The sequence below is a fragment of the Chelmon rostratus genome, chromosome 4 (assembly GCF_017976325.1).
Source record: "Chelmon rostratus isolate fCheRos1 chromosome 4, fCheRos1.pri, whole genome shotgun sequence".
Taxonomy (NCBI): Eukaryota; Metazoa; Chordata; class Actinopteri; order Chaetodontiformes; family Chaetodontidae; genus Chelmon; species Chelmon rostratus.
This window is the reverse complement of record NC_055661.1, coordinates 13,293,847-13,316,164: the sequence shown is the minus strand read 5'-3', so window position 1 is coordinate 13,316,164 and position 22,318 is coordinate 13,293,847. Positions and strand designations below refer to the sequence as shown.

At 40.3% G+C, this 22,318-nt stretch overlaps 1 protein-coding gene across 1 annotated transcript in view; it reads right to left on the bottom strand.

The window, feature by feature from the left end:
- kdm4b (lysine (K)-specific demethylase 4B) overlaps positions 1-22,318 on the bottom strand; it is a 48,544-nt gene that overhangs the window by 7,558 nt on the left and 18,668 nt on the right. Inside the window, exons 7-17 of the mRNA XM_041935549.1 lie at positions 19,756-19,859; positions 17,203-17,340; positions 11,225-11,421; positions 9,240-9,487; positions 7,918-8,168; positions 7,268-7,388; positions 6,094-6,254; positions 5,691-5,895; positions 3,813-3,889; positions 3,466-3,521; positions 3,006-3,114 (exon numbers count right to left, since the gene is read on the bottom strand). Of these exons, the coding sequence (XP_041791483.1) occupies positions 3,006-3,114; positions 3,466-3,521; positions 3,813-3,889; positions 5,691-5,895; positions 6,094-6,254; positions 7,268-7,388; positions 7,918-8,168; positions 9,240-9,487; positions 11,225-11,421; positions 17,203-17,340; positions 19,756-19,859 (1,667 nt within the window). The remainder of the gene's footprint in view (positions 1-3,005; positions 3,115-3,465; positions 3,522-3,812; positions 3,890-5,690; positions 5,896-6,093; positions 6,255-7,267; positions 7,389-7,917; positions 8,169-9,239; positions 9,488-11,224; positions 11,422-17,202; positions 17,341-19,755; positions 19,860-22,318) is intronic.

The following is a 22,318-nucleotide window of genomic DNA, read 5'->3' as shown; positions in this document are numbered from 1 at the left end:
TATGGGACTATGGCTCAGACTGTAAGCACCTGCTGGTTGTGGCTTTCAGTGCCAGTGAAAGTAAACATTATTATTCCACAGGGACAGCACAGAAAGGTACTGGCTTGTGCCACACTAGTGCTCACAATTCCAGATCCTCCTCCAAAGCACATAACTCTAACTTAACTAAATGCTAATGTTAAAAATATTCATAGAAACCATGAGAGGCTTAGAAAAGAGGTGTCTGAAAGCGATGATGTCAGATAATCTTCAACAGTCTGGACAGAATGAGCATGAAATTGTTTAACAATTGCTGAATCTTATTTATAGCACCTGACTTCCAAAAACCCCAGCCTGCTTTTAAGGCGGATTAAGACAGGGACTAAACTACAAAAAAAACAAAAAACATTCGCTCCTCTAGTCTGGCACACTCAGACTGCAGGTCTTGTAGGCCATCATATGAAACAGAGATGATGGAGAAAGTCCAACGACTTCTCTCTCACATCTTTGATTCTATTTTGTACTTGAAAAACAGAATGGATGCTCTGGAAGTCTTCACTGAAAATGTCAACACTTTCTTAAAGACCAACATTATGTTTGTTTATAACAGCAGCCTAAACCATCACGACACCATTCAAACCTTTCTCATTTTTCTTTTTCTCTGTATCCATTTGGTGTCTTGCATCACTTTTTAAACTTCTACTTTTCACAATCATACAGGGAATTTGCACTCCTCCCTAGGGTCCCTTCATTCCATCCCCGCATCCTGAGTGTGAAATTACCACCAGCCAACCAAATCTTTGCCTTTGGCCGGGGACCTAGTCTCCTCTCCTCCAAGAGACTCTGACATGTACTACTCTGCACATGCAAACCCACAACCTTCACTCTTCATTTTCAATTAAATTAGAATCATATAACCACCACATCTCCCCCCCCTTTGTCTGTACACTGTCCTTCCCTGTCCCTTGATTCAGTTAAAACCAAGAGAACCAAGAGAAATTAACAAAAAGCTCAGGTGGAAGAAGGAAAGAATAATAGCATGATGGGGAATTTTGTTTGTCAATACAACAATACAATACACTGGGGTAGGTGTGTTGAAGAAACATTATCTCCCTTTAAAATCCTGAAGAAAACATTATCTATTAAGACATTATCTGCCAAGTAATCCATTTGATGAGAGAAGAGTGGAATTTTATATATGTTTTAACCGATGGCGACATGCTTCGATCTAACAGACAGACTCAACCTATTACCCCAACAGCTTTGAGAGCAGCTGTCTCATCTTATGTGACTGGTATCTTTCTGTGTACTTGTCTTACTGTGATTATCTATCATCACACACACTATATCTTCCCAATCCCTCACGCTTTCTCTCTCATCCTTCCTTCTCCATCCTCCTCCTTTTGACAAATCACACTGCGAGCTGCTGTAGCGCCGATCAATAAAAAATAAAAATTCTTTATTAAAGTGCCAATACTTCATTTTTGTACTGGTGTAGGAAAAAAATGTACAACAGCTCTCAACAGAATGGTGCTGTGTGATATTTCACCGGCTGGCATGGTTTATAGTTCTCTCCTGGCTGGTCTATTTTTCCACCGCTGAAATCACACGCAGATAGTGGCATGACACCAGAGAAGCATGAAAAAAAAAAATGCAGTGAGAAACATTAGTTGTATGTCTGTCTGTTTATATCTCATTGACCCTGCTGTTTTTATACGTGCATTGAATTTCAAACTCAAAATCATTAACGTTCTTTAAGAAATCGACCAACACCTACTATACTTTCATCTTTTTATACATTTCATGCCTCTACTTGTAGAATTTGGTCTGACTTTTGCCCTGGATCCTGTTAGCATACAAGAAACACTGGACCCCAGTGCACACTAAATTTACCCTAAAAATGCAAACTTAAAAATTAAAACAGTAAATAATAATTGGTAAAATAATTGTTTTGTGTGTTGCTGCATGTAACAGGAGAATGGACTTGGAATGATAGGTGGAAAACAGTTTTAAAGATCGTATGATGACTTATTTAAGCAACTTGCTTTTCCAAGCTTGAGGCTGTTTTCTCACAAGAAAAGAAATCGCAGTACCTCTAGGTGCGAGATGCAACACTACCTTTGGGAAAGGTACAACTTTTGAGGTTTTGCGCAGTGTTACTGTGTCTGAGAAATTCTGAAACACCTAAGACAAAAGAAGCTTGTGTGAAATCTATCCGTCCCTGAAAACCAAACGTTCAAAGATGAAGGGAAAAAAACACAGATTGCTGAACACCGTGCAATATTAACTGGTTTCAAGGGTGCGCGTTCACATTTTTTCAGCCAGCCATCCAAATCATTAGACCGCAGAGCTTCTTCTCATGGCCTTTTAAGAAGCGATGGAGGAAACCTGCTTTGACAGCACTCAGATGCAAATGTCACCCAGCTTCTCTTTGATAGATTATTCAGAGAGATGGGGAGGCAAAGAGGTGACATTATTTGCAGATTTGTGATAATGCACCAGCAAGAGCTGCGTTGCCTGTGAAGTGGGATCAGGTGAATGGAGCGGGAGCAGAGACTAGGAAGCAGCGATGGAGAGAAAGAAGGGAGGGCGGGCACAAGTTGTGTTCAAAGACGTGGCAGCAGTGGGGAAATTGCCTCCTGCCCGTGGGATCGATTCAGTTCATTTGGCGCTGTGAGAAATGACAGCTGATTATTCAGCCATTCTCCTCAGCACATATGTTTTACCCCATGTCCTCCACAGCTTGCAAAAAACACAAGCTATCCATCCACCAGGGAAGGACGGAGGGTAACGAAGAGAGTGACAGATACAGAAGCAGTGAGCAGAAAAGACAGGAAGTCGCTTAAATGTAGGGAAAAGGCTGCAGGAGTGAGAGAATGAGATCAGGGAATAAGAAAGAATTCCATCATGATGAGACTAGACAAATGAAATAAAAAGGATGGACTGAGTAGGAACCTGTGGGCTTCTTGGGCTTAAATATTGACCACTGCCTGTCTGACATCACACCATAACATGATTACACTTACCAGATTCTTGCGTGATTCTGGAACAGCAGTGACGTCGACTGGCTCCCTCTCAATGGCGTTGACGAAGTGAGCTTCAGCCACAGCGATGGCACAGATAACATGGACCCACCTGGTTACAGAGAGAGAGAGATTCTGCATTTCCTGTGCTTTCCTTTACAAACTCTGTTCCAACAGCAATCTGCAGAACTAGACTAAAGTTGGTGCAATAAATTTGAGATACCCACACATTTTCTAAGTATTTTTAGGAAGAAAACTGTATCAGAGAGATTCTCCAGAGCTGGAAAGTCAGTAAAATCTAAATTATATTTCTGTCATAGTGTGTTGTTGTAATTGTTTACTGGGGAATGACAATTCAATTTGCCCTTAGAGGTTCTGTTATTTATGATATTTTAATTTTGCACAAGAAAAGAAAGACTGAAGGAAAGACTGCCACAATACAACCCAAGAATAAGCCACCAACCGCTCATCTGTAGTAGTCTTCAAAGCTCCTCCCCGCAAGTTACAGAGACAACACTCCTGAAAAACACAAAGCAAATAGGGATTAAGTTTGAGGGAAGCAGAAGTCATGATGGCACAGATCCTCTGAGCTCTCATACATTTATTACTTATCTGGGTAGGCAATACCTTGGTTTAGTATTGTAATAGCTTCTGGGGAACATAATCAACACATTTTTGCATCGGCAGATTTTACTACACATGACGAAATGGAAAAATGCATGACCTGTGTCTAATACTTGTGGTCCTGGGAAGATCAAGCTGTTTTTCTAGACTGGTGTTGGGTTAGGGTTAGGTAATGCTGCTACTCACCACGGTCCAGGCTCCTTCAGCACACCTAGTGCACATCCAGGATTCACTGACAGAGTCTGGTTTCACACCGTAGCAACCTGTAAGAGAGTAGACATTGATGGTTTCACATATCTTTCATATAACATTTTCATTTAGTGTTTCCAAAGCACATCCTGGATGCAAAAGGGTATTAACGATCATTAACAATGGGATCCACGGCAACTGCTATAAATTCAATATTCATTAAAATACTTTTGAATTTTTAGAATTGCTTTTTTTAATGTCCTTTTCTGCAAAGCACTTGACAAAACAAACTGGTTTGTTAGCACTTCCTATAGAACCTGTCCAATCTTCTCGTCACCATCTCCAATTTGAGCTTCCGAACCAAAAGGCTTGCACGTTTATGTAACACCTAGACAGGTCTGAATGATTTTTAGTTGAATGTTCAATCTCAAACAATGAGGAGCAAAGAGATGGAGCACAGAGCTGCTGTTTTTGACAAGAGCTCTTTCTGCTTCATGTCCTCTTATCAATAGTAGCACTGCTCCCACAGCTGAGCCCAGCTCATCCCTGGATAACTAATGAACTGGCCTTTTTGAAGGTGCACTCCAGCTTTAGGGATAATAAGAACCCAGGAGGGTTGACATATGTGTGTGTGTGTGTGTGTGTTCCTGATTGAACATGTGGACATGGCCATGCTGCAATTATCTGGTTGCATGTGACCTCAAAATATCCACACATGCGGACATTTCAACAAGCAGTTATATCCGTGTCATTGTAAATGCCGCTAAGTGCACATTTATTTTGTTTGTCTGAACCATGACTTGTGTTACATTTGGCAATGAAAAGTAGAGACAAGCACAGAGATCCCATGGCTCATATACAAAGTTAACAAGCTGCCTGTCCTTTCAAGTTTTGCTTTGACAGAAGCCATGTGCCTTTAAAGTCGACTTTCTTAGTGAAAAATGGTTATGTGCGGAAAGCAGGGTAAATAAGAGCTGTGGAAGTTTACGGTGTGCTGCCTTCAAAGAGGCCTTTGCGTTGCTTGAGCAGCCACTTAGCTAGTTTAACCTGAGTCAAGGAGAGTTAAACTATGAAGCCTCACTGAGAGTGGCAACAGGGGAATTGAGCAGACAGGTTGTTGCACTGCTGAAGTGAAGTCTCATCTTCTGTGTCTCCTATTTTCCCAACTCTATTCTCAGGGGTCCAGAGGGAAAAAAAGTTGTGAATAGAGAAGAATGGCGAAATGCCCAGCAGAGCCTGTCTGTAAAGCTTGTGAGTCCATGTAGAGGGTTTGAAGCTGGCTGAGACCATGATTCTGTGTTATAATTCAAACACTGCAGTGCGCCCAAAGCTGCAAGTCTCCCAGTTCAACAGACTCAAACCTAACTTTTCTACAATAATAAACAGAGAGCAAAAAACATTTATATATTTTTTTTAATGCACAAAATAGTGTTAAGGAAAAAAGAGTTTTATTTTTTTTATTTGCCTGCCTCCGTACACTGATGTTAATATGTTAACTACATTGTGTTAGATCTGAATTTTTATTGTACGCTTGAAGCCACAGCCATCCTCTTTATAGTTCTTCTTCTTTTTTTTTTTTTACATATTGGATTAAATAAATAAAATAAATAAATACATGTCAAAATGTAGATTTAGACCAACTTCTAACGTTGTTTAAAACCTGAGGCTGCTCTCAGTGACTGTACTCACAAATCTTGGAGCTGCTTCAGTGTTAAACTGTGTTGCGCTCAGATTTATTTTTACTGCTCGTCATTTTAAAAAATTGAGACATGCAGGGAAAAGCCCAACTTTTTCAACGTGTTACTACTCCACACATGTTTGCTCTCAGTGTTACTCACACACAGCCAGCCTTCTTTCCTGCTGTGTTATACTTACTGGCATGAACCTGCATGTGGCAAGATGAACAGCGGAGCAGAACACTGGTTCCATCCTCTCCAATGTGATAGTTGGTGGGTGGAGGCTCGGTGTTACATGCACCGACACTGAAGCACATCTCTGGGACCAGCGGACGAGTCAAACTGCCATGGCGGGGAACGGATCCGCTATGCGGGTCATTTGAAATGAAGATGCCTTTGTGTGGCTGGAGAGGCCAGAGAAAAAAAGATACTACAGTTAGTGGATTGTACCGATGGCCATCATTGGTCAGGATAGCTCTGACTGTTAACAATACCAAAAACATTTGGATTTGACCGATTTTGGAACTGCTACCACGATCACTACCCATTAGTACTTCACTGACACAGACTGTATGTGCTTCTGTTGCACTGGGTTGCTGTACCTTTGTGTAGGGACAGAAGAGTGAACAAATAGCACAGTGTGGTTGGAGAGCTGCCACTGCAGCATTGAAGGCCTTCTCTGCCAGGAAGTTGGGTGACTGATTCTGCCACAGGTGCTCCTGTTTCTTCATGTCGCTGTCCAGCGGCATGGGGGAGGACAGCTCTGCGGGTAAAAAATGAAATGCGTTTAAGACGTTCTGCTGCAAAAGAACACATCCACGATCTTAAGTAAGTGGCACATACTCAACAGATGTTGGAAGATTAACTTTTGGTTATGATTTTATTTCTATCTGAAAATGCAATGAAACATTTTTGGAAAAGCTCAAGGATATTAATAAGGGAGCTCTTGCCAGGAGACAAAAATAGCACATTGTGTTCCAGACAATAACAGCACCACTTCTGATGTAATTGGCTGATGAGCACAAATAGCACAGGCATCAACAACTTGCTGTAGTGGGTCTGGAATCAATTTTGCAGTGAAGCCCCTGAAGCTACTGATGCAGACTGTTTGTTAAACCTGGACAGAAGGCAGAAGGAACTCTTCACAAGCTTGCCATTTAACTCTCTCTCTTCTCCCTCCACTGGCTCTCTCTTTCTCCTTGTCCCACATCCACCCCTCTGAAGGACAAGCCCAGAGTCAGGTCCCTTGCTGCCGACTTAAAGTGACTTTGAAAGCAGGTAATTGGAAGTCATGATCCCCAGATCAATAAGTGTCAGTCAGAAAATGAAAAGAAAAAGACAGAAGGGTGGAGAGTGAAAAGAGGCCTTGCAGGCTTGATTTCATTACCCCCACAGGGAGCTTTAGTCCCGTTTGTTTTTCTGTCTCAAGATCGATAATCAAAACAAAAAATGGTGTCTTCTTCATTTTAAGTAGTGTGATGGAGAGGACAATGAGTAGAATGAATAATGTGGGGGACAGAGAGAAAGTAAACATGGTGATAGATGAAAAATCAGGGTTCAACTAACATGTGTTTCTTGCAGATCACATTTTTGTTAAATTTTTTGTGAGTAATCTCTATGCTTAAATGTAACGACATTCCTAACCATAACCCAAACTAAGAAAGGTGACTCTGCTTTAACGGTAACCTGTCCATGCAAAAGGTACCAAAAATAAAGAAATATATTTACAATAAAATACATTTAAGGTTAAATAGATGCACAAGGACAGATACACACCTTTGTCACTGGTCGGATCTTGCTTTAAGATGGATAAAGGGGAGCGCATGGGAGGCTTGCTGAGGGGGTGACGCCGACTCTTTTTTACCTCTGTTGGCATCTTCATCTTGGTGTAGCATGCCTGATAAAACACAAGATTGTTTCAAATCGGCCTCATCCTTTTCTTTGTTCAATGTTTTTAACCTTGAAAAATGCAGCAGTAAATAAATAAAATCTTTTCAATTTATTAAAAAAGTTGACAATCATTTTGTAAATTGTTGTTTTCCTGTGGACAAGCACTTTATATAAATATGCTATTAGTACAGCTGTAAATTTTCCTATGTTTTTCTAATATGTAAGTTAATTTGATGAGATTATTAAATTAATCATCAATGAAAAATCCATTTTCTTTTTGTGGATTTGATTCGTGTATTAAACTGACATCAGCAACTTTCTGCCGTCCAAAATTAAACTGCTTTACTTTACTTGCAAATGTGGCAGAAAACCAATTAAAATTCAGAGGTTCAGCTCCATTTTCAGATCAAACAGCTGCATATTTGTGCAGTAAAATACCAGCAAATGTGGCATGAGAACAATTAAAGTGTGTCGGACAAAATAGCTTGCAACAACTCAAAGGACAAATCTAATCAACTTTGAGCTGAAAAACTAACCTGGGTGGGACTCGCGTCCAGCTTGCTGTCTGCTGGGATGCCACTCTGTCTTGGGCTAAGAGGGTTCCCCACCTCTGGATGACTGACTATAGCTTTCTTTGAATTCTTAATGCCGCCTGTAGCAAACTGCTCAAACGCTTCCTCAAACCCAGTGATGGCGTTGTTGGTATTTGACATCTTCTTCGGCTTTTTGTGCTTCTTTTTGTCAATGTCCTCTGTCAAGTTCTGTGGTTTGGCCTCTGGTTCTTGAGCTGGCAAAGAAAAGAGAAGAGTAGCAATGGATTATCAAAAACAAAGACATGATGAGTTTTGGATTTGGACTGGTTTATAAATTTAACAGATTTGAGTTTTCCAGATTTCATCCAGCAGCTGCAGAAAGTTGAAGAGAATCCGGAGAAACACTTCTAATTAAAATGATGCACCCGGACCCACCAGACCACTGAAAGCTCTAAGTTGGGCTGTGCTTGGTTTTGACTTGTCTGTTTTCAACATGGCATTCACAGACTTTTTCATATTACAGCTAAACACTACACTAACAAATGTCTCTGAAAACAATTGTGGTGAGAAACAGGCAATGCAGTAACAGAATCTTGATTCAGATTTTTATCAGCACTGCCTTGTTTGACAGTTTGATCTGATTTTCACAAGCCTGGTGTGTCACCCTGGACAGACTCATTTCCATAAAGTCGCAGACGTGTCATGATTATGCAAATTCTGATACAGCAACTGGTTTGTTAACACGCTGTGCCGTACCCATCGTGGATCTCCTGCTCTCCATAGAAAATGAATAGAATCCATTAACTCGGCATAGATCAATGGATCCAGTGTGCACTGTAAAACCAGGGAGCCGCTGATGTTGATTTTTTACAGCTTTTATATTGTTCAAACAAGATTCATAAGCACGTTTCCTCTACCATGTTACTAAAACTGACAACTGGTCACTGTGGTCTCTGTTCTAGTAGAAGTCAATAATCAAAACCAGCAAAAAACAGGATGTTTATGTTCTTTCCATATAGTTCAGTAAGTTTCTACTAAGTGATGACACAAGTTGGGGAGAGTGAGTCGTTCTCACCCCTGCTCTTATGCTCTCCTGCTTTAGCAACTTCATAGGTTGTGAAATCTTAAACAGGCATCATGCAGAATTATGCTAATACTGTATGCAAATGTATCCAAATGTGTTTACACAGACACACTCAGAATGAGGAAGTTACACTCTGTGGTTTCATTACCAAGTATAGATACATATTTTCTTGCAGTTTATAAGCACATGACCATTTCAAACAACAATTCCCATTACAACACACTGTTCGCATCATACTCACCCTTTACAGCTGCAGTCTCTGCTGCTTTAGCAGCGGCTTTGGCAGCCTCCTGCTCCTCACGCTCCATGGCCTCCAGGGTCATCATGGCCTCTCTGGCAAGACGCTCCTCCCTCTCCAGCTTCCGCTGGGCCTCGCGCTCCTCCACCTGACGCTGGTAATCAGTAGCATTCAGCTCAATGCCTTCCTCAGCCAGCACCTTCACCTCCCCAAGCTTTAAACGACGAACCTGCTTCATCTTTTGCATGGCCCTGGGGTTGGGCAAAAAGAGACAGTACTTTGTTACAAACAGTTGTATGTATATCAGCATGGTCATGAGATTAATGGGTTACGAGGTGTGTTGAGTCTTAAGCCAGAGTTGGCTCTCTTTAAACATGGCTAGATCACCATGGTAACTTGTGCTGCACACCTTCACCTGTTATATTCAGAGCTTCGGATTTACATGTGCAATAAAAAAGCACCACAATTTCACCAACTCTTTTCCTGGCAATATTCTCTAAAAGCGATATAGATTCTCATCTGAGGGAATGCGTTATAATGTCACCAAACAACGCAGTGTAATTACAGCAATGCAAACTGTATGTATCGCATCATGCTTTCTGCCACAGGAACCTACTAGGACACTGGTGGACACATTTCCCTCCCCTGCTTTGTATTATGTTTGTATGCTTGGTCTTGATTTGCTGCCAAGTGCATTTTGCACTGCTGCTATTGCAGCAAATTGAACACCAATTGTAAAATTGATTTGTCTGTTGATGTTGACAGACAATGTCGGTATGACAGACAAACAATAATATTTGTTTCACTTTAATTTGGCCAAAAAACTAAAGTGATTTCTACGTATCCTTCGTTAGGGGGCCTAAATGCAATTTCGGAGCATAATGTTTATATATGTTGTATTAACTTTAATTAAGAGATCTAGCAAGGCCGGCCTCCTTTCCCTTCCTTTTACATGCTCGTAGTCTTCACCTGGCAACAGTTGACATGCGATCTGACCATTCAGACCACATTTGGAGGTGGCATCTGCGGAAGTACGCATGAAACACTGTCTCATTTCCATTAAGTTCACTGTAATGTTTGTATTCGCTTACCAGGCAAAAAAAGCAGCAGATGTTTGTAAACACACTGTCTGTTTCAACTGATTTCACCACTAAACTAGCAACAACGATATCCCCAGACTCCCTAAAACAAAACCAACAAGCATGCATTTTTGAGAGATGTTGAGTGGGGGAAAATGTACTAAATTTTGCAATACGTCAATGACAAATTCTCAATCATTCATGCCTTCCCCTAAATTTGGCATTAAGTGGAATACATTAAGTTGTTGTTTGTTTTTTTTTTGTTTAAACAATGTGTCAGTTTGTGGCGGCATCACTGTACAGGTCTGTTGGCTACACTCTGTATATAAAGTCAGTCTTACCTTCTTAAACACGGTACATTTTATTGACAGTGAATATGTCAAATTTTACAAATACAATAAACAGTAACCAATATAAGCAACTTCTTTTTTGACAGTGGAGAAAGTCCTGAGACTTCCTTAAAGAACTGGGCAATTTTGTGAGTTGTTAAGTTGGGAGAAACCTTGTGAGACGCTATCTGCGTCAAATTCTTAATTATTTGGGCCTTCTAGTAAATCCAACTAATGTTATACATTAAGCTATTTCTTTCTTGGTGTAAAAAATGTGTTTTTTGTCCCCATGTGTTGGTTACTAATGTTCAGCCGGCAGTTAAAAACAGTAACGCATTTGGTCTTGGCAAATGGGCTGTACATTTTTTGCATATAGCGCTGGGAGATGATATCTAATCACAAGTGGTGATTCAAGATGCATTCTCTGTAACTGTGATCTAACGTATACAGAGTTTTCCATTTGTGATTGGATCACACAAGACACATGATAAATGCCAGGTGTTCTCACGGACACACAGAGACACAAAGAGAAGCCTAATACTGCCTTCTTCTTTTGAGCTTGTTGAGTTTGACCTCTCACCTTCGTAGGAGGTTTGCTCGTTGGGTTACACGATGCTCCCTCCAGCGCTCTAGTTCGGGGCTGCTGAGCTCCGTGGCCTTAAGGTGGTCCAACACTGCGCTGTCTTTGCCCTGCTTCCACAGCTCGTAGCGATCTGGCTGCAGGCAGCGCACAAACACATCCATGGAAATCTTCACCATGTCCTTACGACAGGTACACTGTAGAAGAACAAGCAGAGAAGGAAGATATGACTGTATGTTCGAGAATAGCTGCAGGTAGGACATGATGCAGACTCAATGCTCCACAGTAAACAAACAAGCCTAATCCTCCACAGTGGCAGAATACTGCTGTTTGTCTACATATGGAGCTGGTGCTACAGATGACACGTTTAGTTACACTTCACAGATTTTTGACAGAAAAGTCTGCAGTGAGTGATCAAAAGAGGAGGCAACAGTCTGTGGCAAACTGATGAAGAAGCCTAAAAAACAGTATGGAAGAGGATGGTAAAGAACAGTGGGGCAGAGTAGCAGCAGAAATGACACATTAACAAGGCTACATTCATACTATTTTACTAACGAGAGTGATTTTTTTAAATACTTTTGATCTCAGACGAGGACAACGCCTGTTACCATGAAGACCATTAGTACACACCAAATATGGACACGATTGCGGTCTTTACACGTTTTGCTACAATTTGCCATAGAAGTAGGAGCATGCAAGTAGTTTAATGTGCTGCATTTGGTCACTTTTAAAGCTAAATGTTTATGAGGGCACATTATAGGAGAGTACGACAGTAACTGGGCTGAAAGGGTGTGGATGATACATCATCCTAATCTCCATCTCTGTGAGTTATTTGGAACCATTTGGAAAAACATACCCCACACATCAGACAGGCCATGAGTACACAGGGTGGTGGGCAATAATTGGTTTCGCATGAGGTTGTAAATTTGCAAAATAAGGTAGTGAGTAAAATATGTCTGGTAATAAGACTTGTGCAGATAGCTCAGAGTTAAATGAGAGTGATATCTGCATCCTATAAACACTCACACCTCAAGATGATTCCACAAACGGTCACACTGTAATGACATTGTAAGTCAATGAATCATTCTGCTGACTAGAGAAGGGAGGAGGGGGGGCAGAGCTGTTAAATGAAACCACAGAGCTGAATAGAAGAGAAAATGGCAGGTACAGAAAGAAGTTTGGGAAGGAAGGAAGCAAAAGGAAGCAGATGAAACAAACAAAGAAGCGAGGGGGGCTTGCTTGTTGTATTACATTTTGCTGCTATTATTTCCTGAGCTGTACTGCAAGCCTTATGTTCTTATGTTCAATTACTAGAAACACAGCAGCTCACCCTGCCCAGCAAAACAATATCCAACCTACATCTCATCGAGACACCATTTGATAGACAGAAACATTAAAATATGGTGGTGGTGGGGTGGTGGAGCGGAAAGTGCAGGGGCAGACGGAGGGGAGGGTCAACTGAGTATGGATATAGCTGATTGTTACCATCATGAAGCCATTTGTAAAAACAGCAACATGCCACGTAAAAGAACACAAGACATTGCTCCTACGCTGATTGTAGCTAGCAAAATGTCCTATTTTCATTTGTAAAAGGATACAAAGGCTCATTTTATTTTTATAAGACTATTAAGGGGTTATGGAGATTGTTGCTATCCTCAAGGGCCAGGACAAGTTACACTTTATTATCATATAAAAACTTAATTAGAGGAGGGAAACAAATTTGGAGATGCACAAGATCTGGGGGAAAAAAACTCACCCTGAGGCAGGCAGTCAATGAGCCCTGAAGTATACTTGGGCTCCTAATGAAGCTAAATTGTTGGAGCCACAGAAAACCTAGAGCCTGGGGACTCTCTATGGATCAGTGGACTCGGTGGATGTGCCAAGTACTAATAGCAAAACAGGGTTTTAGTCTGACCTGTGTGGCCTAACCCACAGTAGCCAAATCATTTTGACTATCCAAAATTCTTTATGCTTGCTTTGATCACACTGTCGCTGATGAGGACAGAAATAACAAGAAAGATGAATGAAGAATGATTGGAGAGGTAATTAAAATGTGTTAAGATGGAGTTTGCAGAACATACACCACAGCAGGGCTGTATAGCATCATGCATCATGTTGTTAAAACCTCCTGTGAGATGAGACTAAAACTTGCCTGAAGCTTCATTTGCTTGTGTTTGTTCCAGAAACATTTCTAAAGTTTTTCACTGAGATGCATGCTGGAGGAAAAAAATGCTGACCAAGTTTAAATAATGACTAAATTGCTCTCATTCTTCTCACCCTCCCACCTATTTACCTTGTTTATCTTCTGAAATACACCCCCATTCAACAACAGCTGCTTAATATACTGAACAGAAAGGGGTAGATTAAAAAAACAAAAACAAAACGGTAAGTGATGTAGAAATACCAAGTACTCAGTGGTGTATGGCTTTCAGAAGTGTAGACTTGACTGTGTGCCTAACAAACAGTATAAACAACACTGTATTGTATCTGGCTAGTTTACGGTTTTCTGTTCTATGTTCATGTGACAATGAAAGTCTCGGTAAACTGTCCTTGTTGCATATGTGTGACATTTATACTGTGAAGCTCCAAGATGATGACACATATCAAATGTGACTAACTGACCTTGTAAAGTCACTGGACAAACTCCGGAAAGCATTTTCTGCTGCTTGATTTGTGTGTCAGATAATCCTGTTTCTGCGGCTGTGGACACAGCTTGGCTTCGGCTCTCGACAGCATCTTCTCCAAGAAAAACTATGCTCTTTTATCCGTTTAATAATGCAGTACACTTACCACACAACTAAAAGAATGCATTTTGTATATTGGTTATCATGGACATAGGTCGCGTATAAACGAAGTCTAATAAAAATTCAGTATGTCCAATCACAGCATGTCTGGGCCAGCCAAAACAAGATGCAAATAAATATCAAAAAGACAGAGTGAGTCCTCTGCAATTCACTTTCAAGATGAAAAAGTGATGTGATTTAGTCTGGGAACTGGGGGGATGATTTCTGCTCTTCTCTCAGACAGAAAAATCACTGTGGAGGCCTGCAGGAACAGCAGTAAAGTGTGACTGAGCACCAAACGAATGGAGAGAGGCTTTCATTGAGACTACTACAGACCCAGAACACAGAAACTGTTAATATTCGGCAACATAACGGTGCAGCACACATAAAAAATTCCTGAAATAATCTGTAAGATCCTTTTTGCCATCTTCAGTGCTTCGACAGGCTTACTGCTGAGGTAATTTTAACCAATTTTGCAAAAAAAAAAAAAAGATGTACAGTGTTTAAAAAGTGTAGCCATGAGTGTAATGGTACAAACAAGGCCGAACACACACTTTTTTAAGCACTAGATGACAATTCATGACCAAATCAAATGGGTTCAACTCCTGGGTTTCAGGTTTTTGCTCAAAATAAAGAGGAGAGCCATGTCCCTGGCATCTATTAGGAAGATTATGTTATGTTGACAGATAAGCCTAATAATACTTAGATGTTTTGTTTTGGTTTTTTTTACATGACACAATACAATAGTCAATTAGAGTCAACAGCCATGTCTGAAGTAATCTGAGTGAGATGTTGAACCTATGGATCACAATAAAAGAAAACTAAAATGCTCGTACCTAACGCATAGTCAGAAAAGTTGAGGATAAGGTTAATTAATTCTGCAATGTCTGAAATAATAGAAATCTAATTACACGGGCACACGGCATGGAAGGAGTGCTGACAGTAGGCCTGCTTTGACTGCAGGTGTGTGTTCGCTTAGTAAGTCAGGCAGATGGGTCAGCAGTTGGGGAGCTTGTATTCAAGAAGACTGAGACATGAAGCATGCCCAAGCTCACTCCTTCCTCCTCTCTGTCGTGTGCTGGCAGCGCCCAAACAGTGACAAATTCGATCCCGAGCCCCATCGTTCACTGTCCTGTTTGGGGCTGACAGAATAAAGCTCGGCAGGGGGAGGGCAGGACAAGGATGGGAGACAGCCAAACGAGTTAACAGATGACTGCTTGAGCCAAAGAAAGGAAGTTAAAGACCAAGAGAGAATGAGAGACTTCATTGTTACCAAGTGAGTGGCTGGTGTAGGCGAGTTTTATAAAACTATAATTGTTTGCATATAAAACAAACTATTCAAATAAAATTGAAGTGGACTGGAAATAAAATCACCAATTTCTCACTGAAAATGCAGTACAATAAGACTTTACTTAAAGCCAAACTATTTCACTTTTGCTATACAGCAACCATTAACAGTTCAAGCTGACTGAAAAAATGCCAAAACATGGAGTAACAGGTGCAAAAGTAGAGAAGAGTTGTAACGACTCAGTCAGTTACAGTATATCTAAATATCTAAGTTTGCTATCATTCAGTAACATTATCCAGCAGACGCCTGGTCTGGTAAGACCAGTTGCAAGGCTGTAGCAGCAAAACCTCTGAACTGAACTGACCAAGGCTGCAGACGGAGAAGACAGTGCTATTTCCATGTGTTACATGGTCTCTCTTTGAGGGCTGAGTTATACTCTAAGATATTAAAAGGCTGTCTTTAAAATTTTGACTTAAAGGTCTAGTGTGTAGGATTTAGGGGGCTCCATTGGCAGGAATTGAATATAATGTTCCTAAGTATTTTTTAATGTGTGTAATCACCTGAAAATAAGAATTGTTTTCGTTACCATAGCAAAACCCCTTTATGTCTGGTAGTCAAGAGAAAGGCTTTTCATTACTTGTAAGGACCCGTTTATTAATGGCGATGAGAAGGAAAAAGATAAATGCAGGGAGAAATGAAATCTCCCTGGTCAGGTGCCATTTTTGACAGCCATTTCCAGTGAAGAGATGTTGAGCCTGAAAGGGTTCTGGGTATTGCTTGAGGACATACAGTACAGTACAAACTGCTGTTGGGAAGGCACTGAAGCTGGCTACAGTCTCTATAACCAGCATGCAACCACATCTAGCCTAAAGAATGAAAATATCTTTGTGAAAGACAAAAGAGAGAGAAAGAGATGGACTGGCAGAAGGAGCCGAGCTGTTCTCTTTCACATTCCTCCGACTAAGTGCGCTGCTACGCTGTCGGCTTGTCGACTCGGATTAGCAGTGCAGAGTGGACCACTCTTCTTTATCAGGCTGAGACAAGTGTAGTGGAGACGCTCCCTTGAGCACTGGGCTGGATGAGAGGAAGGCTGCTAGAGCTTGGACTACTGGTTCCTAAATTACAAGCAGCCACACGGGTAAAGTAGGAAGGCCGGAAATGAGAGAGAGGAAGACGGGAGGGAGACGTACTTCTGCAAACTGGCACCTCATAAATCTGACATGCAGCCAAGTAGAAAAGGGACACACACACACATACATACATGTGAAGACTCGCACACAAGAGAAGAGTGGGGGGAACTGAACAGGAAAATGAAGTGGAATGTATAGAAAAGAGACAAGGGGGAGGTTCTTCCAGCGGACATTGTAGTTGGGCTCCCGTCCACAACCAACCCATTCCCTGTCAATTTCATGCTCAGCAGCCCACAAGCAAAGCCGCAGTTTGCGTCAATGGAAGGATGCGAGTGTACGGTTAGTGTCGGTAACAGATGGTGTGCAGCAGAGAACCAGACGCTGCTTTTATATTTCAATATGATCTATTACTTCATGCCTTGAGAGAACCAAACAGCAGAACAGGAAGGATGCAAAGTTGCTGCTGAATCACACATCGGATCAATCGTGTTCAAGTGGAGTGTTAGATGCGTGTACCATACCGTATGCAAGATATGCTTTCTTTCACTTTAGAATATCATACCTAGATTCTAATAGATTCACGCTACTGATGCCAATAGTTCACAATTAGGAGAAAATACTGGAATATTCCAGTTTCCAGTCATACAAGTGTATTTCTGTTAAATGTCCAGACTTTACCACATGGAATTTGGCACTGTTATCTCTGTTACACTGACTTCACCTAATTGCTACAGGACTAAAATATAAAATACATCCTGTAAAACAGTCTAACCTTACCTGGGTAGCCATCTTGCCGTAGTCCACCCAGCGCAGGGTGGCAAAGTTTGTGGACTCTGCACAGTTGAAGCCATGGTTGAAGCCAGCATGGTAGCCATAAGGAAAAGTGATCATAAACTCCCCTTCATTCTGAGTTATCTGTTCATAGAGAGCAAAAACATAGACACAGATTTACAAATTTAGGAATTTGTAAATATTTCACGCATGTTAGATTTCTTTTAATTTAGCTTTTTTTTATTCTGTAAAACTAATTCCAACTGAATCCCCATTAAATTCATCTTGGTATGCAGAAAAAAGAAACTACACAACTCATAATCTAGCTGGCTAAATTAAATGAAGGACACGATTAAACTTAATGGTAAATGGACTGTATTTATATAACTCTAAGGGCATTTACAACACAAGTCTGCATTCACCCTTTCACACACATTCATACAATGGCTAGGCCACCTGCTCATGACAAGCTGTTTAACCATTCAAACACATTCACACACCAATACCACAGGTTCAGTATCTTGCCCAAGGATACTTCGACATGTAGACTGCCAACAACCACTCTACCTCCAGAGCCACAGCCGCCCAGTCACCACTTCCTCAGACATATGGTAATTTCTTGACATTCTTTATTAGACAATTCATTCTAGTTTTGTTTAAGTAGATTTTTTTACACTGATCACTTTAAAGAAATTGGAAATAAAATACTTTCTTCTAACTGTGTGGACTATTCTATGTGCACCCGTGCCTGTACTAAGTGCCTATTTTACATATCCTCTAAATGATGTAATTAAGACTTTTCACTTTTACTCAATTTGCATTTGTCTTATTAATGGTGTATTGTTCACGATTGTTTTTTTTAACCAAATTAAAACATGCAGCTGTGACTTACAATTTTCTGACCGTTAAAATATCATCTGATTTTAATTCTAACACATATTCCCATTATTACACACAAGTCTCACATCCATAACAATTGCCATTGAGGGTTTAGGAGTTCAACTCCTCAGCAACAACTTTTCTCTAAACTTTTGAGACTTGCGAGCAAAATTAATTCAGCCTAACATGACTGCTGCTCCAAGCGCTGAGCGTCTTCCCATGAGCTCGGTGTTATTCTGAGAATGTTTAAAAATGTGAGGACAAGTTAAGCGCATTCTTTTTTAATGTGTTGCCCCAAAACTTTAGCCCTGTATGTCTGGCTGTGGATCTCAAATTCTTTGAGAAGCTTGGAATCAGGCAATCAAGAGACACATCAAGCCAGACAAGGTGACAGGCATGAGGGGAGAAACAGGGGTAGAGGGTGAGAGAAGGAGATAAACTTCCTCAACTAAAGGCAGTGGTTCAGATATCAAACATCCCTTTTTGCTTTTGCAAGAACGCAAGAAGACGGTTTTATTTTTACACATGAATCGAGAGAGGTACTGTAGGTGCGTAACAAGTAACATGTTCGCTGTGATAATGACATCCTGAGGGGGGAATGAAGAGATAAATGGGGTGGGGGGGCTCTGCTGACAGTGGAGAACTTTGCATGCCTACTCTGTGCCAGTTTTTTTTCCTTCAATCTTCCATTAATCTTTGCACGGTGAGGATTTAAATTACCTACTGAATAGAACAAAAACAAAAGCCAATTAATTTCCTATGACAGACTAGAGAGAAGATCATTACTCTTAATGTATCATTACCACAGCTTGCAGCAGTTGGGATGGTTGCAACAAAGCTGAGTCACTAACTTCCCTTGTGTTGTCATTCGTCATTCAAAATAAGCCTGTCATTTACACAAGACCCACAAATATTTAAGAGAACAGGCAGTAAGTAAAAGTACAAAACTTGAATTCCTCTTTCAAACATTATATATTTCAAGCTCTATTATTCTATTATCAATGTATTTGCCACATCTCTGTTTGACTGAGAGTTTGTGTGTGGATCTTAATGTGGAGGTGTACGTGCATGGTCTCATGTTAGAGAGTATTAGAAGCGCCTGGGGTGCACTAATTCATCATATGTCATAAAGTACCTTTTTTGTTGTCCTTATTTTGCTTTGAAGTATCGTTAAAGTCTTGAGAATTATCCTTTGGCCTGTGTGCTATAAATGATTTTCTACAGAAAAAACACTTGCAAGCTCATGTTTTTAGCCATTGCCGGCAGATTGTTGGCCAAAATTCAAGCACTTTCAAGGTATCTCAACCAAAGATTTCCTGACTTTCTAAGTCTTTATCAACACAGCTAACTTGTTAGAGCTCTCACAGCTAAAACCCACGGCAATCAATGTATATTGTCACATTCGTTCATTTTACCAGCTGTTATTAACTTTTTAATAATTTATTAAATTATTAACATATTAACTTTGACTGTATGTTTTGAACATGGTTACTTAATGGTTGCTAATTTAGACGCCTGGAGACAACAAACAAATATGACAACAGGATCATCAAGCATGTTTCAAGGAGTATAATCACATATTTTGAACCCTGAAAACTGTTAAAATGAAGCATTTTCCAAACTTTCAAGACTTTGCATGAACCCTGTTTCATAAATACAGAAGGACCAGTTCCCGCTCACCCTGTCAAAAGGAATGCCATATTTCTTCAGGATGGATGGAGATATCAGCGTCATCTTGTGGCGAAGAAAGGCATCACAGCCTTGGGAGCTGCCAGGGAAGAAGCCTGGGGGGGGGGTGCAGGATATTTAAGATATTTCACTGACAATCCAGAGAAACTCAAATTGTCTGATAAACCATGAGAAATACAAATACAAACAAAGAGGCTTTACAACAATAAACAATATGTAGCCATAGCTGTCCTGATCAAAATCTTTTTGTTATATTCTGTGAAAGTCCAACACACATCAAATTTTCAGGCAAGGCATGGTGGTGCATCATGTTATAATGCATGACTTGATCACCAGCAAGTATTGTTTATCAAACAAGCGGCTTGCTTCAAATCTGTCTGCTGTATAGCGTTCAAGAAACGATTGTCCGCAATGATTAACCATTTTGTTAGGGTTTTGTTAGTATTCATATTTCTCAGATACCACCTAAATTGGACACTGTAGCACAGTAGTATAACCATAATCTAGCAAAGCCTTTAATGAGAAGACCATCAGCTTCCACAATGTTATTTAGATTCAATACATTTAAAAATACATCAATGCAAAAATCCAAATACTTAATGAAATAATTTTAAACTGAAGAATACAAATGTACTTGGCATTAGATACATGAGTTGCTTCATTGACATGCTGCATGATCAGTAATCTGATTTCTGTACTTCTAAATTTACGTATATATGTGGTTATTTTCATATGTGTGTTTGATTTTTTTTAATGCAATTTGATCTGTAATGATTCTACCATAAGGTATAAGAAAACTTTTTAATGATAGGCTGCTGCTTTACAAGGGTTTTTTTGGTTTTGTTTTTTCGGGGGGCAGTTGGAGGAGGGATTAGTTGGCAGGTAAGTATTTAAAGAATGCCAGATAAGCATTGCTAATGAAACTGATTTCTCCTGCAGAACTGTAGTTTGTGTTTACTATATTATTGTTAATCCCACAACCTGGAAAAGGAAATCCAGTTTCCCACTGACATCGCTGTGAATTAATTTACTGCCTAAAGTGTGGAATAATCACATTACCACGGTGCATGTAAATGCATTGTTTGTGTGCCTCCAGGTTGCATTTCAGGGGATATCTGGTGAATTGTATTACTGTACAGCACAAAACTGGGGTGTGGGTGCTGTCGCTTACAAAAATCTTTATCCCATTCAGCACGACCGAAAAAAAAACTATTGCCTGAAGAGGATCTACTTTGCAACAGCAGAAATACATGTGTATAAATATTTCGATATTAATTTTAAGGAGCGGCGGCACCAACAAGCCATGAAGACAGGCTACCAAATTGTCTTAACCATGGTCTCATTTGTTTGCTGTGCCAAAATGAATACCAAAACAATATAAGGAGGTCTAAAACTGTTGTGCTTTAATTGTTGATGACTTTTCCCCCCAAAGTTAATTGCACGAAAAAAAAAAAACCCCAAACATAAAAAAATAATGAGCAAAAAGTAAATAACCAATATCCTTCATACAATCAAGCGTTTTACAAAGTGGTGAACCTCGCTCCATCCTTGCTTGTGATCGACTGAGCCTTTCAAGTCCCCTTTCATACCCAATCATGATACTATCACCTGTTACCAAGGAACCTGTTTACCTGTTTACCGATAATTATCGGGCCGTTAACAGGAAATTATGACGTCATTCCGATAAGTCCGATATCATGACGAATAGCCCCGATAACATATATATATATATTTACTGTATATACTGTATATTTACGGTATATACATTATATATATTTACTATATACGCTGAGGTTTTTTTCCCAATTCCACATCTAAGTAAGCGAAGCACCGCCCTGCTGGCTGCATCGTGGTCCTCCTGTCCCTGTCTTCCAATGTCAATTATTTGTACTGTCTTTTGTGCCTTTGTGTCCTCTGGGACGGGTTGTAACTGAATATAATTTCATTGCACTTGTGTAACTTGTGTAATGACAAACGCTTCCTGATTCCTGTTATTTTCGTCAGCATGGCAGTCAAAACCGTTTTTGGTTGTGTTCATAGTATTGATATCATGATCTTAGCTTTATGTGTGTGTTATTGGTTATCGTTCATTGGTATTGGTTTTTAGGAGCTGAAAGCTATCGGTTATCGGTATCAGTTTTAAAGAAAACAGTTATCGTGCATCGCTAATTGGAATTATACAACATAAATGTAAGCAAAAGCCCCCTTGCATAGCTGCTGAAACTTTTGTACTGTTACCTTTTGTGTTGCAAAATAACTACCCCACTTTCTTAAAAACACAGAGTGCTTTGAGATCATATTATACCCCTCTGACATTTTGGGTTTTCAAAGCCTCAGCTCTCCGTCTAAAACAAAGGTTCACTTTTGCTCTTGAAGACAGGGAGACTCAGACAGCATAATCAAAAGCAAGAATTTCTCCTCCATCACTCACTCTCTGACTCTTTACTGTCTGTACCCGCCAGTGGCTCAAAGGGGGGTCCATCCAAGCCTCCACCCAGTTAAACTTTAATGTGACTGACAGTATAATCGGCACCCATTTCATCCTTCATTTTCA